The sequence below is a fragment of the Haliotis rufescens genome, unplaced genomic scaffold (genome assembly GCF_023055435.1).
Source record: "Haliotis rufescens isolate VD_foot unplaced genomic scaffold, xgHalRufe1.0.p SCAF_14, whole genome shotgun sequence".
Taxonomy (NCBI): Eukaryota; Metazoa; Mollusca; class Gastropoda; order Lepetellida; family Haliotidae; genus Haliotis; species Haliotis rufescens.
Window position 1 is genome coordinate 34627530 of NW_025963824.1, and position 19564 is coordinate 34647093.

A 19564-nucleotide genomic window follows, 5' to 3' on the forward strand; every position below is an offset into this window, starting at 1 on the left:
GGTCAATGGTGTTGTGATTGTTATGGTCAACGTTGTCCTGATTGTTATGGCCAATGGTGTTGTGATTGTTATGGTCAATGGTGTCCTGATTGTTATGGTCAATGGTGTTCTGATTGTTATGGTCAATGGTGTTCTGATTGTTATGGTCAATGGTGTTCTGATTGTTATGGTCAATGGGGTTCTGATTGTTATGGTCAATGATGTCCTGATTGTTGTGGTCAATGATGTTCTGATTGTTATGGTCAATGATGTCCTGATTGTTATGGTCAATGGTGTCCTGATTGTTGTGGTCAATGATGTTCTGATTGTTATGGTCAATGATGTCCTGATTGTTATTGTCAATGATGTTCTGATTGTTATGGTCAATGGTGTTCTGATTGTTATGGTCAATGGTGTTCTGATTTTATGGTCAATGGTGTCCTGATTGTTATTGTCAATGGTGTCTTGATTGTTATTGTCAATGGTGTCCTGATTGTTATGGTCAATGGTGTCCTGATTGTTATGGTCAACGTTGTCCTGATTGTTATGGCCAATGTTGTTGTGATTGTTATGGTCAATTGTGTCCTGATTGTTATGGTCAATGGTGTTCTGATTGTTATGGTCAATGGTGTTCTGATTGTTATGGTCAATGGTGTTCTGATTGTTATGGTCAATGGTGTTCTGATTGTTGTGGTCAATGATGTTCTGATTGTTATGGTCAATGGTGTTCTGATTGTTATGGTCAATGGTGTTCTGATTGTTATGGTCAACGGTGTCCTGATTGTTATTGTCAATGATGTTCTGTTTGTTATGGTCAATGGTGTCCTGATTGTTGTGGTCAATGGTGTCCTGATTGTTATGGTCAACGATGTCCTGATTGTTATTGTCAATGATGTTCTGATTGTTATGGTCAATGGTGTTCTGATTGTTATGGTCAATGGTGTTCTGATTGTTATGGTCAACGGTGTCCTGATTGTTATTGTCAATGATGTTCTGATTGTTATTGTCAATGGTGTTCTGATTCTTATGGTCAATGGTGTTCTGATTGTTATGGTCAATGGTGTCCTGATTGTTATGGTCAATGTTCTCCTGATTGTTATGGTCAATGGTGTCCTGATTGTTATGGTCAATGTTCTCCTGATTGTTATGGTCAATGGTGTTCTGATTGTTATGGTCAATGTTCTCCTGATTGTTATGGTCAATGGTGTCCTGATTGTTATGGTCAATGGTGTCCTGATTGTTATGGTCAATGGTGTCCTGATTGTTATGGTCAATGGTGTCCTGATTGTTATGGTCAATGGTCTCCTGATTGTTATGGTCAATGGTGTCCTGATTGTTATGGTCAATGGTGTCCTGATTGTTATGGTCAATGGTCTCCTGATAGTTATGGTCAACGGTGTCCAGATTGTTATGGTCAATGGTGTCCTGATTGTTATGGTCAATGTTCTCCTGATTGTTATGGTCAATGGTGTCCTGATTGTTGTGGTCAATGGTGTCCTGATTGTTATTGTCAATGTTCTCCTGATAGTTATGGTCAACGGTGTCCAGATTGTTATGGTCAATGGTGTCCTGATTGTTATGGTCAATGTTCTCCTGATTGTTATGGTCAATGGTGTTCTGATTGTTATTGTCAATGGTGTCCTGATTGTTATTGTCAATGTTCTCCTGATTGTTATGGTCAATGGTGTCCTGATTGTTGTGGTCAATGGTGTCCTGATTGTTATGGTCAATGGTGTCCTGATTGTTATGGTGTCCTGATTGTTATGGTCAAAGAAGTTCTGATTGTTATGGTCAATGGTCTCCTGATTGTTATGGTGTCCTGATTGTTGTGGTCAATGATGTTCTGATTGTTATGGTCAATGGTGTTCTGATTGTTGTGGTCAATGATGTTCTGATTGTTGTGGTCAATGATGTTCTGATTGTTATGGTCAATGGTGTTCTGATTGTTATGGTGTCCTGATTGCTATTGTAAATGCTTTCCTGATTGTTGTGGTCAATGGTGTCCTGATTGTAATTGTCAAAGATGTTGTGATTGTTGTGGTCAATGACATTCTGATTGTTATGGTCAATATTGTCCTGAAATGTTATGGTCAGACATAATCCAGACAGAGTTTCATATGTGTGGTTTAATTTAGAGTTCAATGCCATGAAATTTCACTTTCACTTTTCAGATGTTATAATGTCACCCTTTTTAATGACAATATCCAGCGGGATACACCTTTGTACTCCACAAGCTGTCAAGTATAGCATAAACACGCAGTCAATCCCAGTTAAGAAAGCTTAAAAGTTTTCTTAACCAATCATAATCGCTGCACATTACCTCGTACCCACTCACTCACTCACTCACTCACTCACTCACTCGTCAAATCTTACCATCTCCTACATCTGCTGTTTCTGAAACTTCGTCGACTGCAGGACGTCTGAGTCCTTGTCTTGGGTCGTCCACGTTCATGTTGTCATACCCTCTATCCCTATCCCCTGGCAGGGTGTGGTATGCGGGGGAGGAACCCTGGAGCACTCTCTGGGAACTCTCAACACCAGGTCCTCCTGGACGCTCATCTCTCCCAGCATCAGCATCTGGACAAGTTTACTCATTATCAGTACCGGCGAAGATCATGCTTCAGTCACGTGTGTCAAGTACAGCCCACTCTTTAAGTCAGAGTGAGTCCGAGGCATGTAATTGGATAATAAAACTTTAGTGGCATTTAAACCGAAATAATAGGCCACGCCCACTAACGGACTAGTGTTTCCCGATAAGATGATAATATAAAGCAAAAAAAAACATATTTTGAAACCTAATAAACACACATTGTATGTTCCTGGAACTGCCTCTACTCTTTCACGTACCTCGTCTCTGATCGGGGTGTCTTTGGTCATCGTAGGGATCATCGGAGGCCTCACCAGCATCGAACTGGAGGTCCAGGTGCCCTGGTCTACCTGCACATACAATGTTCAACCATTGGCCTACCTATCATTAAAAGGTTCAAGTAATTAAAGTTTCAAATAAAATTTAATACACTTTCTATTATTGCCTACAGGGCGGGGCTATGCATTGAGTGACAGACAAGTGAATTACTCTTCATCCTATATGTGGTAGTAACTCAGGACAATTTGCCTACTTCTTTGCAGTGCTCTAGTGTCCCTGGCGACGCTTTCAGCTTGGTGGTCAGTTCCTGATGTCGGCTTTGGACGCCGGGGCAAGGTGTGGAGGTCCGTGCTGCTTTCTCCCTCTACGGTTAACAGAGGATAGACGTTACACGACACACCAACATAACGTCAACAGATGACAGACGTTACACGACACACCAACATGACGTCAACAGAGGGCAGACGTTACACGACACACCAACATAACGTCAACAGAGTACAGACGTTACACGACACACCAACATAATGTCAACAGAGGACAAACGTTACACCAACATAACGTTACATGACACACCAACATAACATTACATGACACACCAAGATTACGTTGACGCACCAACATAACGTTACATGACACACCAACATAACGATATATGACGCACCAACATAACGATATATGACACACAAACATAACGTTACATGACGCACCAACATAACGATATATGACGCACCAACATAACGTCACTTGACACACCAACATAACGTTACATGACGCACCAACATAACGATATATGACGCACCAACATAACGATATATGACGCACCAACATAACGTTACTTGACACACCAACATAACGTTACATGACACACCAACATAACTATATATGACGCACCAACATAACGATATATGACACACCAACATAAAGTTGCATGACACACCAACATAACGATATATGACGCACCAACATAACGTTACATGACACACCAACATAACGATATATGACGCACCAACATAACGTTACATGACACACCAACATAACGATATATGACGCACCAACATAACGATATATGACGCACCAACATAACGTCACTTGACACACCAACATAACGTTTCATGACGCACCAACATAACGTCACTTGACACACCAACATAACGTTACTTGACACACCAACATAACAATATATGACGCACCAACATAACGATATATGACACACCAACATAACGTTACATGACACAACAACATAACGTTACATGACGCACCAACATAACGATATATGACGCACCAACATAACGTTACATGACGCACCAACATAACGATATATGACGCACCAACATAACGTTACATGACGCACAAACATAACGATATATGACGCACCAACATAACGTTACATGACACACCAACATAACGTTACATGACGCACCAACATAACGTTACATGACGCACCAACATAACGATATATGACACACCAACATAACGTTACATGACACACCAACATAACGTTACATGACGCACCAACATAACGATATATGACGCACCAACATAACGATATATGACGCACCAACATAACGTTACATGACGCACAAACAAAACGTTACATGACACACCAACATAACGATATATGACACACCAACATAACGTCACTTGACACACCAAGATTACGTTGACGTATCATAACGTCACACCACACACCAACATAACGTTACATGACACACCAACATAACGGTATATGACACACCAACATAACGTTACATGACGCACAAACATAACGATATATGACGCACCAACATAACGTTACATGACGCACCAACATAACGTTACATGACGCACCAACATAACGATATATGACGCACCAACATAACGTTAAATGACGCACAAAGATAACGGTATATGACGCACCAACATAACGTTACATGACGCACAAACATAACGATATATGACGCACCAACATAACGTTACATGACGCACCAACATAACGTTACATGACGCACCAACATAACGTTACATGACGCACCAACATAACGATATATGACGCACCAACATTACGTTACATGACGCACCAACATAACGATATATGACACACCAACATAACGTTACATGACACACCAACATAACGATATATGACGCACCAACATAACGTTACATGACACACCAACATAACGTTACATGACACACCAACATAACGATATATGACGCACCAACATAACGATATATGACGCACCCACATAACGTTACATGACGCACCAGCATAACGTTACATGACGCACCAACATAACGTCACTTGACACACCAAGATTACGCTGACGTATCATAACGTCACACCACACACCAACAAAACGTTACATGACGTACCAAAATTACGTTGACCTATCATAACGTTACACGACACACCAACATTACGTCGACGTATCATAACGTCACTTGACATACCATCATTTATGTTGACGTATCATAACGTTACACGACACACCAACATGACGGCGACGTATCATCTAGAAGTAGAGTAACTACAGAACATGGTCTCCATTTGCAGTTGTTGACAAATACCACAAACGTGAAGGTGAAGGTCAACGTGCATCACGTAGATGAACCAGATTTTCAAACATGAAATACGTCCATATATTTCAAACCACCGCTGATTGAAACAACTGATATGACATGACTTCTCTCTCAATTTTTGACCATAGACACAAGTAATACAAACGAGTATGTGTTATTAGTAACAAAGTGCAGAATGTAATATGACTGCAATATTTAAAGTCTGTGTGGTAGTATGCACACTTTGGGTGGGAAACAAGAGAGAAATCACTGAAAAGTACATAATAAAAGTACTGTTATCGGTGTTTACTTAATTCAGGGGACGGTCGGGTAGCCAAGTGGTTGAGGCCTTCGCTCGTTACGCCGAGGACCCGGGTTCGATTTCCGACATGGGTACAATGTGTGAAGCCCATCTCTGGTGTCCCCCGCCGTAATGTTTGTGAAATATTGCTAAAAGCGGCGTAAAACCAAAATCACTCTCTCACTCATCCACTTAATTTTGATAACCAACCCAATATAACCTTCCAATATTGGACTCGACTCATGTCGCCTCAGTCAGTATCATAGCTGACACCAAGGAGTTACCGTTTAGTTTAGCCATGGTAGATGGACATTGAAACTATCCCCGTTCAATAGACGATCAGATGGCACGGCCCTGTTATCCAAGATACGACAATCAGTTGTGCAGAGTTGCCTCCCTTAGTCCCACTAAAGTCAGGAATGCATTTCCCCAGTGTCACTTTGCGTTCTTCACATATAATCTTCACATTCCATCATGTAAGAGAAATACTTGTGTTCAAAGCGGCGTCCGACCCATAACGCACAATATGTTCATTGTGTTTACAATCATGCACACACTTTCTGCAAGTGTTAAGATGCTGGAATTGATCTGAACAAGGAGACATGAGACGATAGGTTAGGGTTAGGGTTAGAGTTAGGTAGGGTTAGGGTTAGGGTTAGGGTTAGGGTTAGGATCTCAACAAGGAGACATGAGACGACAGGTTAGGGTTAGGGTTAGAGTTAGGGTTAGGGTTAGGGTAAGGGTTTGGATCTCAACAAGGAGACATGAGACGACAGGTTAGGGTTAGGGTTAGGGTTAGGGTTAGGATTTCAACAAGGAGACATGAGACGACAGGTTAGGGTTAGGGTTAGGGTTAGGATTTCAACAAGGAGACATGAGACGACAGGTTAGGGTAAGGGTTAGGGTTAGGGTTAGGATCTCAACAAGGAGACATGAGACGACAGGTTAGGGTTAGGGTTAGGATCTCAACGAGGAGACATGAGGCGGCAGATGCGGGTCTACACCTTTGTCCCTTAACTTTCCTAGAGCTCGGCGTTAGGAGGATTCCACAAGGACTGGTCAAACCTTGAAGAAAGGTAACGACCGGTCCCGACTATCATGGAGACACGCACACGCACACGCACACGCACGCGCACACGCACATCACACATACACACACAAACGCACGCACGCACGCACGCACACACACGTGCATGCACGCTATACTGTCAGTAAAAAAACACAAGTAGCTATTACACAATAATGTAACTCTTTGTCTCGTGTGAAAGTCGCTAGAGTGGCAAGAAATATGTAGCATATAGCATATAGCACATACAATATAGTGTATATCACATAGTATATGGTATATAGTATATAGCATAAAGCATATAGACTATAGCATATACAATGTAGCACATAAAATATAGTATATTTCATGTAGTATATAACATATAGCATATACCACACAGAATATATCATATAGTATATATCATGTAGCATATACCAAAGCATATAGAATACAGTATATAGTATATACCAGTTGGTATATTGCATATAGCATAAAACACATAGCATGTAGTACATAGTATATAACATATAACATATAGAATATAGTATTGAGCATAGAAAATAGCATACACAGTATAGTATACAGCATATAGATGCAGCATATAGCATATAACACTGTGACTAGAGCAGGGAGAGAAAACTGTGCCACACACACACGTGCATGCACGTCGCTATATATGAGGGCAATAACGTTGACCGCGAAATTAAACCCCATTTCACCTCACCTCGATTAAACCTTCACCTACCAATACAGTCTCTGTCACCTCCATCACTGTCCTCAATGTCATTATACAGAACTATATACTCCTCCTGGGGGGCGGGATCGTTTGTCTGCGAGCTCTGCTCGGGCACGACAAATGTTAGGGGCGTTTCGGCGTCAAAACCTACAGCATGAATAGAAACACGTTCCATGTGTTTAGACATCCGAACACGTGAGCGAAGTGGATCAAAGATGCCTCTGCTTATTTAACAAAGGTCTTCAACGCAGCTACATCTAGCAAAGTGCAAAGCGACATAAAGATGAGAGAGTCGACAGAAAATGTGATCGAAATGTGTGTTTAATTTCCCAGGTAGGAATTCTCTAATGCTTCAAGAGTAAACACGCTGTTGGTATTGATTCTTACACACTTTCTGAAAAGTGAACTAAACTACAAGGGTACATGAAGACTACATCTAAAAGTTGAATTTCACCAAAATATCAAAAAAATATTAAAACGTCACAAGGCTTAAACAGTCGCCGAAACACTGCAAACTTAGGTCCAAAACACAACTATGATCAATTAAACCACCTTGGAATAACCGCATCATGTTTGTTTCATTATTAGCCAACACCAACCATGCTGTAGATTTTCTTTTGTCAGGCAGTTTCTCCGCTTCTCGCTCGCAACTTTTGCAGGGGCTACTGGTGCATGTTTACATTTGGTGTCTATGTGTGTTGTTTTGTTGCCATTCTGGTGGGTTTTTGTGTGTTCTACCGACGTCCGGCTAGAGGATATCTAATAATGGAGTGATATTTACCCAAAACAGGTGCTTGCACTACGTTGCTTTATATTTCACCGACATAATGTCTTTGGTCAACAGTATATACATTGACACCATGACACGTGATTCCGACTGTACTTACACGCCCTGGGTATTATTAGCTTCTGTATTCTATCCCTACATGTATATAACCCGTAAAGACAAAAGACGCGTACCTCCATTCTCTGGGGTTGCAGCAGCTGTGGAGCCTGGTGTAGTGTCCTGTCCTGGTTTAGTTCTATCCGAGTTTGCTGTCTCTCCTGGAAGGGTTAGGGTTGGAAGTCAGAACATGTGGGTGGAGCATAGGGTCTGGCACCGTTGGTTGAAATAGTCCGGTAATATCACAGGAGACATACAATATATTATACAATATTTCCAAACTGGGAAACAAACTCGGGTCTTATGGCGTTATAATGAACATGCTTAACTTCTTGACGAACCTACCTAACAATAGACAGCAAATCAAATTAAGACATACTATATGTGTTTGGTGCATTCGTGCTGGTACACTGTTTGAAATATCAAATATATGTACACAGCTAGTTTGACATGTTTTGTTGTAAAGTTCCAGGAGACTAGTTCTCCAATATCCATGAGAAGCAACTAAATCTGTTTGTGTGTCACCAGTGGTGTATAGGGCCGAATGAGTGAGTGATTGTGGATTTATGCCGCTTTTATCAATAATCCACCAATATCACAGGGAGGACACCAGATATGGGCTTCACACACTGTACCCATATGGGAATCGAACCCAGGTCTTCGGCGTGGCGTGCCCTTTATCTGGCTGAGACTAAAATTTATTAGGACCGCTCTGCCACGTTACGCCTGGACTATGGCTGACGGCGGCACGACAGGGCACTTACCCCCGATGTTTGTTTCCAAGGCAATGTTTATCGATCGTAAGAATACAAACCTTGACGTTGACCTTGACCTTGACCTGGTTTCCTGCTCTTCTCTGATCCAGCTGGCGCCTTTGAGAGAGGCTTTTGCGTCTTGGTGTTCCGAACCATCTCTGGCTCAATAACTTCGGATGCTCCTTTGGGCTTGGACGAGGCAGTACCTTTCCGTTTCTTGGAATCCTTTGACGGATCGTTTGGGACAGGTTTAGGTTGCTTATAAGTGCTTCCGAATCCCATTTTTCTAACAGTTGGTTTCGCTGGCTTTTCCTCTCTCAGTACAGGTTCTCTCCAACTTTCGTCATCCTTGTCACTAGGACGTTTAGCAGTGGACTTGAGTGAGGGCGATCTGGACTTGGAGTTCCGTCCTGGACTTTCCTCGAGTCGTCTGCCCCTGGTTTGGCCTGAGGGTAGTTCCTTGCCGTGTCTTTCTGAGCGTTTCAAATTTGGATTTCTTTCATTTTCACCATTGGAACCTTTTCGCGATCGTCCGGAAGGGGGAATCAGAAGGTTAGCTTTACCTTCAGAACCATAACCATTCGTGTCATCCCCGTGACCATTGGACATACTGCCATCAGAATTCGGATACCTGGCGGAAGATACTCCGTTATCTGAGTCAGAGGGAGAATTGCCATTTGTTTCCCCGGGGATAGCGCCATATCTATTGTGTCCATCAGCTCCCGCGTTATGTCCGCTGCCATCTATTCCCCCCGGAGCCCGCGATCTACCCGGAGCCATCAAAAGGCTTGTTTCGTCTCCACCTGGGTATTCGTTGGCATGGTTTCCGTGTTGACTGTCAGGTGATGAAGAGAGGGTACGTTGTCTGTCATCTGTGCCGCTATTTTGTCCTGGATTATTTCGATCGTTTGCCATCTGAAACAAAGTTTGTTTTGGCGACGGTGTAAGCCCATCGTACCGAGAGTCAGTTCCAGCCGGCTGTTTGATCCCCTTATCTTGTGATGGATGTAACTGGCGGTGACGGTCCTCCTCGTTATCTAAACCATCACCACCAGGTGTATAGCGTGGGTTTGCTTTCAGCGTTGACCCCGTATCGGGAACAATGTCATCTTCCCGTGGGTCATTTGCCTTCAAGGGAAGCGCGCTCTCGCGTCCGTCTGCAACAACATATCCGTTCTCTTTGTACGTCTTAGGCGCGTCGGTGCTCTTACCGAGCGGTTTCAGCGAAGATGTTTGATCTTCGGATCCCCTGCCTGACACTATTGGGTGTATCCGGTCCTTGGTGGTGACTGGTACTTCCGTGCTCTCATAACTCTCGACGCTCTCGGCCTTAACTAAGGGCGTTTTCTCGACAGATTTCGTCTTCTTCGGGTCCTGTGGCGTCAGGGGCCAGGTCAGCATCCATATTCGGATCATGATGGTGGGTACTGAAACGAATAAATGTTGAACTGACGTAACTCACGAGCGACCTCGGTGGTTATATGGATACAGTGAGTGAGTATGGTTTTACGCCGCTTTTAGCAATATTCCAGCAATATTACGACGGGGGACACACATTGTACCCATGGCGGGAATCGAAACCGAGTCTTCGGCGTGATGAGCGAACGCTTCAACAACTAGGCTACCCGACCGCCCCTATGGATACAGAGTAAACAGAGCATAGAGTGTGAGGTCGGCGGCTTGATCCCCAGATGCGTCATACCAGACGACGTAAAAACATTACTTGTTGTTACCCTGCCTGAGGAGGAAGGGGCATATACCACAAGGAATAATCGAGGATGTTTGCGTCTTACCGTTCATAGTTTGCCTTCAATTACAGGACATTACCCATTTTTGGATAAAACATTTGTGATGTCATTTGTTTGTGACGAAATGGTCACCAGTGACGTCACAATGGTCTGCAAAGCATTGTGATGCAATTTCATTGCAGCGATATCTACAATGTACAATGTAGATATCGCTTGATCTCACCCAAGCGATATCTCCAGTTTTGGATGATATATAGAATACTAAACGAGCTCCCGTGTAATACCAATTTTATGAAACGAGTGAATAGTTGTGGTATCTGACGAGCGAAAGCGAGTCAGATACCACAACTATTCACGAGTTTCATAAAATTGATTTTACACGGGAGCGAGTTTAGTATTTTATTTATTACTTGCCATTTATAACGTTTTTTAGAATTATACTGTTGAGTATGAATAGGCTGACACCTACACGATCCACGGCATAGTCCAATTGATTTTAATAGAATAATACTTCAAACATGTCAAAAGTTGAAACGTATGAATTTGATATCATACAACGGTCCACCTTTAGAATTCACAAAATTATCGCAGGGCTAAGACTATCGCAACTCACATACTTTAACAGACTAACGACTGTCGTTGCGCTACAATACTATCGCCTTGTGGAACGGGCCTTGCACCTCAAACTTTACAATAACGTCACAATACCCGATGACGTAATTTGTGGAATTTTGTTGCAAGATCCATCGGCGAAACAATGCCATGTGACGTCAGCCTAGCAACAAGGTTGCTGGGGTCATCGAGTTTGCATAAGCTTCTCTCACACTCTCCTACCCAGAGGTCCTTGCGGCCGGCAGCCAGCCAGCATAGTACCTCTGCCAAAGGCCAGCGCCATGTGACGATTCGTCACATCTTTCACAGTCCATTCAAGATATTGAATATGCTTTTCATCCGTTTCATGTATGACAAGTCAACACATTTTCATAAACAAACGTCAAAGTATGGTTACGGTTCATTAAGAAAGTATCCTAATACGTGAAAATCTATTTGTTTTTGCGTAGTTATCCTTTGTTTACATTGGTTGTACGGCTCCACTTGCTGTCATCGAAGCCTAACGGAGAGCTGGCGATACGGTTTTTTTTATGCATAAATATATATTGTCATGCAACTCACTGTCGCAGTTGTAGTAGCATATCTATATAATTATGCAAAACAATATATTAAGAGACCCCAAATACTTGCATTAGTCCGTTCTACATTGATTTCTGAAAAAGCGTGTTTGTTTACAAACAAGAGAAAAGTCCGGTCACGTGATATGCAAATTAGCCTGTGGCAGTGGTGTTATGCTGAGTCACTACTGCGCCGGAGTGTGCTTCTCTCAGTGATCTATCAACTCCATACGCAATGTCGCTGAATAAGCCAAGGGATGTTGAGAGCTTTCAATATTTGTTCTAGAAACGTGTTCCGAGAGTACATAAGCACGCGTTTTGGTATTTCACAATGTGTAATACAGCTGTATGTTTATTAAACGGGTGATCTCTTCACGGGCAAGTAATAAAAATTAATTCATTAACACATATGAAAACCTTTGCAAACTCGCAGGCAAATCCTGTCAGTATACGAAACACTACACCCTCCTGCAAACTGCCAGGCATACTTTTGTTTAATGTACATTGCAAACGGTAGCCCAAGAACTGTACTTTAAACGATGACACTGCACAGTAATACGCTTGCTGTACATGAATAGCATTGACAAATACTAATAAATAATCCACAGTATTTACAGTGCCTGAAATATCATCTGATGCTTCAGTTTTCAAATTCTTTTAAAAAAGATTGATTTGTTTAACTGTAAGGGTGATGTGCTTACCTGTTACGACCAACCACACAGACACAAAGACTCACATTGCTGAACTAACACAGAAAATATTCATCATTATAAACTGCCAGTTGGTATGATATAAAATCCATATATCGTATACATGGCCGATCAATGCAACATGTATTGTTATTACAATAATGTACGATGTCCATATAATGTTAAACTTCTATTGGTTTGGGCAATAAACCGGCAACAATTGGTGATTATCATGTGACATTTCCTCCACGGGCTGGCCGGGGTAGGCCGACACAAGCACCACTAGGAACACATGATAGGCGGTAACAATGCTTAAAAGGCATTAATTGATTTATCGAACATGTGCGGCAGGTGTGAGACAAGCCCCTATTATTGAGCGTGCGTGTTTTAAATGTGCCGGTCTGATTAATATGAGCTCACGTGTTTAGCTCGAGTTGTATTTATGGTAATGTTTGAAAGTTGACAGTTATTGCGATAGTCAAAACGGACATTTATGGGTTACCTTCAAGAGACTGTGTGAGTGAGGGAACAGTACTTTAGTCATTTGACTACATTTCAGCTTGATGTGGTAGAACGTCCGAAGTGAAGGAGGTGTCAGACAGGCAGGTGTATGGTGCCGACAGTTATAGGAACAAGCAGGGATTAAAAAAAAAACGTGTGTTGTGTGTGTTTGTTGTTTAACGCCGCACTCAGCAATATTCCAGCTTTATGACGGCGGTCTGTAGATAATCCAGTGATTGATATCATGAGCATCGATCCACGCAATTGGGATTGATGACATGCATCAACCAAGTCAGCGAGCCTGACCACCCGATCCCGTTAGTGTCCTCTTAAAAAATGCGTAGTCGCCTTTTACGGCAAGCATGGTTTGCTGAAGACCTATTCTACCCCGGATTATCGCGGGTGTTAAAACCCTGTGATCGGAGGTTTCTGATGGAATGTATTTTAATGTATGGTTAAGGTTATGTTGATCATGTGATAAAACTGGAGCCTTTGATATACCGCCTCCGAAGTTTAGTGGCTCGGCCCGGAGTCAGTATAGTGTTTCTGAGTGGCGCTCGGCATTAAGGGGGTAAAACAAGGCGTGGTCGGCCCGGAGTCAGTATACGGTGTCTGAGTGGCGCTCGGCATTAAGGGGCTAAAACAAGGACTGGTCGGCCCGGAGTCAGTGTACTGTGTTTGAGTGGCGCTCGGCATTAAGGGGCTAAAACAAGGACTGGTCGGCCCGGAGTCAGTATACTGTGTTTGAGTGGCGCTCGGCATTAAGGGGCTAAAACAAGGACTGGTCGGCCCGGAGTCAGTATACTGTGTTTGAGTGGCGCTCGGCATTAAGGGGCTAAAACAAGGACTGGTCGGCCCGGAGTCAGTATACTGTGTTTGAGTGGCGCTCGGCATTAAGGGGCTAAAACAAGGACTGGTCGGCCCGGAGTCAGTATACTGTGTTTGAGTGGCGCTCGGCATTAAGGGGCTAAAACAAGGACTGGTCGGCTCAGAGTCAGTATACTGTCTCTGAGTGGGGTATTCCTGTTAAACTGCGACATCGTATTACAGTGGGCAAACACTATAAAATCGACATTAGTTCAGACGAGTACAAACACACCCCTACCTACCTACCTACCCCCCCCCCCCCCCCCTCCCAACACACACACACATACACACACACACACACACACACACACACACACACACACACACACACACACACACACACACACACACACACACACACACACACACACACGTGCATGCACGTCGCTTTGGCAGGTGCAATAGCAGTAATCTTGAACGCGACGTGAAGCCCCATAACACCTCTCTTCACCTCACCTCAGCTCTTAATATCATATGATGCTCGAATACATTGTATATAACCTATTTTTTTGTATGATCAGTAAAACTATGGCAACGTTATATTATTAATATTGCGCACATTTTCACAGCACACACCAGATTATATAATCCAGTAAATTAACATATATTAACAGTGTTTTAAACCTAAAATGATTTTTATTTCGCTTTGATTACATCCAGAGTGCTATGACAATGAAACATGATCTAAATAGGAAAAGCTTTTATTTCTTATTGTAACATTTTTCAATATTCTAAATCTAGGCTCGTATTGCTCCATGCTCGTATTTCACACACAATCAATCGGGTTTTCTGTGTAAATCAGTGGAAATCTGCAGTGCAAAATGTGCAACCAATTTATTGATAGCCTTGTACAGGTGTTGTATCATGAGTCATAGGTAGCATGAACACAGTTATACATAAACGTTGCAGCGTTCTGCACAACTTAGGGGCGGTCGGGTAGCCTAGTGGTTAAAGCGTTGGCTCGTCACGCCGAAGACCCGGTTCGATTCCCGACATGGGTACAATGTGTGAAGCCCATTTCTTGTGTTCCCCGCCGTGATATTGCTGGAATATTGCTAAAAGCGGCGTAAAACCAAACTCACTCACTCACTCACAATGTTCACATTTCTTTCATGACGAATGCATTATAAATGCATCTTAATTAACTGACATATTAATGATATGAAAGCGGCGTGAAACTCCTGTCACTCACCCAGCTGGTGATCTACCTGACGGTGTAACACGGACGGGTGCGGTGGTGGAGTTTATTCACACCCTTTTCCAGTGATCTTGTTAATCTTCTGAACATTGCAGTAGAATATATTGAAAACATGTTTCGATCTTTTTCATGTTTAGATTGTATCCACAGAGTGGAATTGCAGTCTTCTCTTGCTCGCCACTTCAACGTCCACCACAGCACCATTTGCCGCCTTTGGGCACGAAACACACAGTTCAATTCCACCGCAGACCGTCCGAGAACCGGCCGACCAAGAGTTACCACCCCTGCACAGGATAGCTACATTCGACTGTTCCACCTACGTCATAGCAATGCCATGTGCAGCTACGGAGACTGCAGGACGCATCCCTGGTTTGAGGAGGATATCGGACCAGACTGTCAGGAACCATCTTCGCGAGTCTGGAATCCGACCCAGAAGACCAGTTATCGTCCCTGTTTTGCATCAGATCAATCGACAGTGACGCTTGCGTTGGTGCCATACCCTACACCCTTGGAATTTGAGAAACTGGAGACGAGTGTGGTTTAGCGATGGATCACGATTTCTTCTTCACCGGCGAGATGGAAGACAACGTGTTTATCGTTTTCGAAATGAGCGTTTTGCCCCACATTGTGTTCGTTAATTCGACCAATTCGGTGGCGGTAGTGTCAACCTACCTACATAATGCCAACATCAACGCCTTGTCCTGGCCGTCGAGATCTCCAGATCTCAACCCAATCGAACACATCTGGGATGAACTCGACCGACGTGTACCACAACGTGAGAACACGTTTTTTGTCGCTCTGGATATGGAAAGGGTTTTGTCGCTCTGGATATGGAAAAGGTTTTGTCGCTCTGGATATGGAAAGGGTTTTGTCGCTCTGGATATGGAATGGGTTCTGTCGCTATTTTTGTAATACAAAGTATGGCTATGGGTGGTGGACGACTCGCACAGACACAGACACAGACAGGCATCTATCATGGGAGAGTTGAATTCGTTTTCGGGATTGAATTGGACATGACAGCGCACTGGGCTCAACGTCTGATCAGATACACTCCAGTCTCATCACCTCTCGCGAGAATGTGCGTGGTTTTGATGCAGACCCAGCTGACTGTGTTGAGAGAGGTTAACCATCGATGAGTTGGGTTCAATCAGAGACTAAATATTACCGCTTTCCATGACAACAAGAAATTCTGCAGAAATGTCAACAGAAATTCTAAAGAATTCTACTGGTAGACCGCTTAAGAAGGTCAGATATTATTGTCAATGACCAATGTCATATTAGTCTGCTCAGGACGCCAAATCGAACATGTCTGCTGTCTCCGTGCATGACTGTGGCTTTGAACTCATGGTCCATCCTCTGTGTTCACCAGACTTGCCACCGTCAGATTTCAACCACTTCCCCAACTTGCGCGATGCTTGCCAGACAGTTCTTTCTTCAAGTAATGATGACGTCACTTCTGCCGTGGAGGACCAGCTGCACGAGTCGAAGCTGAGCAGTCCTGCGTCATGGCACATGTGTGTGGATCTCGGAGAGGACTGTGTGTAAAACTAATTATCAGCTCCGTCAGACTACCATCTTCAGGACCTGATCAATTCATTCAATCTTCCTGTAACGTTGACGCTGCTGCGTCTCTTCCATGAGAAGCACACACTACCACGCAAACGTTTTTCTGCAGAATAAATGCGAACATTCTGCGGATAAGTCGCAAATAATTCGGGAATAATTTGCGAATAATTTGCGAATAAATATTTATGCAGGTGTTGCTATCGGCAAATACTTGGCATATATATATATATTTGTGGATACATGCATTACCCTTTGTCGTTATTTGTGGATATATTAGGCACAAAGACACTACGTGCTTATGAAAGATGAATTTGTGGCTTGATACACAACAAGAACGAATCTTCTTTTTTCTGCGCAATCCCGATTTGCATATTCATAAATGGTTCATTCTATTACATGTCTGTTTGGAGGTGATATCAAAGGCGCCGCCCAGCAGATGCAGACAGTGTCATCCGTTTCGCGTTAACTTCCACCCACCTTCCCCACCCTGTACTGTTATGTAATCGGCACACAGATAACTTTCATACGGCGTCAGTGTGGAAGGAGTTTGAATTACGTCCGTCACTGGCCACAGTATTCCTCAAAGCATGGTAACAATCTGCAAGGCCAATGCCGTACTTATAATCTAGTGATGCACGCAACTCGGCTGTCAATCTGTCTGCTACAACTACCATATAATCCTCCATGTCACAACAGCCGTTCAACTGTCTGTTTCAAAATATTAATTGTAACAACTTCGTTAACAGACTGACGAATGTCGTACACAGTCCTCCTATTTGAGTAAAAGTAAAGATAACTAGAAGATCAACTGGATGTTACATTCCTGATATCAGCTGACGGTCCTTTCGTGAAAATATACACGAGCCACAGACAATAAAACCAAATAAATATGTCTTGGTTGGTTGGTTGGTTGGTTGGTTGGTTTGTTGTTTAACGCCGCACTCAGCGATATTACAGCTGTATGACGGCGATCTGTAAATAATCGAGTCTGGACCTGACAATCCAGTGATTAATATCATGAGCATCGATCCACGCAATTGGAATCGATGACATGCATCAACCAAGTCAGCGAGCCTGACCACCCGATCCCGTTAGTCGCCTTTTACGACAAGCATAGTCACCTTTTACGGCAAGTATGGGTTGCTGAAGACCTATTCTACCCCGGATCTTAACGGGTAAATATGTCTTGGCATCATCATGTGTATTGGATGATGGATATGATCTTTAATGTTATAACGTTAGATCTGGAAGGCGAAACACTGAAGTGTTTTGTGATACAGGAGCTTTAGGACCACTGACATGAGCTGTAAGGTTAAACAACATACACACGCATACAAGGGAACAGAGAAGTAGTATAGGTAATGATGCCTCTGGACAGCTTCCACCACGACAGGGTGCTGGTAAGTATATTTGCCACTTCGCTTGTTTCTTTAACCAATCCTTGGCCACATCTTTAGATACCTTAGCCGCGGTGGCTAATTTTTGTATTGCTCCTATAACTTCCAATATCCTCGTGGGCTATAGTAAATTTTCTTCATTATTAATTAATATTGATTTTTCTTTTAATACGACTCATGACGATCGTAGAATCAGCGTTTTGACATAAAAAATTCCCCCTGTAGTGGTGGTATAGGTATATAAATCTGGCTCCAGTCGAAGTGGTCCAGAACCATCATTACCTATACTACTAGAGAGAATGGTGGACACAAATTAAGATAGGTTTTGATCCAAAAAAGTATTAACTTGCCTGTGCACAAGCGCTTCCCAAGATAGGATATTGCATAGACAACACAAATTTGTTTGACTGTTTTGAGTTGCTGTAGACTGACGAAGAGCAAGTGGTTTTTATGCTTTATGTACACGTAGGCCTCCTTCTTCACATTACATATAAGGGGCGGTCGGGTAGCCTAGTGGTTAAAGCGTTTGCTCGTCACGCCGAAGACCCGGGTTCGATTCCCGACATGGGTACAATGTGTGAAGCCCATTTCTGGTGTCCCCCGCCGTGATATTGCTGGAATATTGTTAAAAGCGGCGTAAAACCATACTCACTCACTCACTCACATTACAAATACCATCTGTGTGAAGCAGAGGCTGAGAACAGAGACGCTGAGCGTTACGTACACACACCGAAGCATATAACTCTTGTGTGGTACCCTTTCCTTTGAAAGATGTGACACTAAGGCATTTTAAATTACAGTAAATATAATAATGAATACCTCTTGGCAACTCACAGTCCCTTTGGGTGTCTCCGGTCGATATGATCTGGAGTTTAGCAGTTTTGATTAATAATGATTATAAGTCACTTTCTCGTATTCACATGCTAATTAGAAATTTGGTCCCTTTCAAAAACTATTTCTAATGTCTTGTACATGTAGTGTCAGTGTTAATGAAATATTTTATACATGGATTGAGTGTTTTAATTGATTAATCTTTGCGGAGTGGGAGATTATAACTTACACGTACCTCGATCAATGAAGGACACGAATCAATGACACAACACATACTCGGTAGATATTATAGTAACCAAATGGGTCGATATTGCTACATATATACTAGTGTTATATATGTAATAACTAAATCACAATCGATTGAATGTTGGATATCAATACATTTCGTCACGCTTTTACGTAAGGCAGAAAAGCTATTAGTGTTATAAAGGGACCATTTTGGAAAGACTGAAAATCTTCTGAACTCAACATACTCATAATTTACAATTCACA

At 42.7% G+C, this 19564-nt stretch overlaps 1 protein-coding gene across 19 annotated transcripts in view; it reads right to left on the bottom strand.

Moving 5' to 3' along the window:
- LOC124113563 (collagen alpha-2(XI) chain-like) overlaps positions 1-12830 on the bottom strand; it is a 43272-nt gene extending 30442 nt beyond the window's left edge. For 16 of the 19 annotated variants that reach the window (XM_048395337.1, XM_048395327.1, XM_046473977.2 and 13 more), the window contains exons 1-7: positions 12725-12829; positions 9166-10533; positions 8429-8512; positions 7478-7615; positions 3099-3209; positions 2827-2916; positions 2353-2556 (exon numbers count right to left, since the gene is read on the bottom strand). In XM_048395337.1, the coding sequence (XP_048251294.1) occupies positions 2353-2556; positions 2827-2916; positions 3099-3209; positions 7478-7615; positions 8429-8512; positions 9166-10522 (1984 nt within the window). In that variant the 5' untranslated portion in view covers positions 10523-10533; positions 12725-12829. Of the gene's footprint in view, positions 1-2352; positions 2557-2826; positions 2917-3098; positions 3210-7477; positions 7616-8428; positions 8513-9165; positions 10534-12724 lie in introns of all 19 variants that reach the window. The other 3 variants (XM_046473983.2, XM_048395340.1, XM_048395335.1) reach the window with 2 other exon arrangements.
- Positions 12831-19564: the final 6734 nt, after the last annotated feature.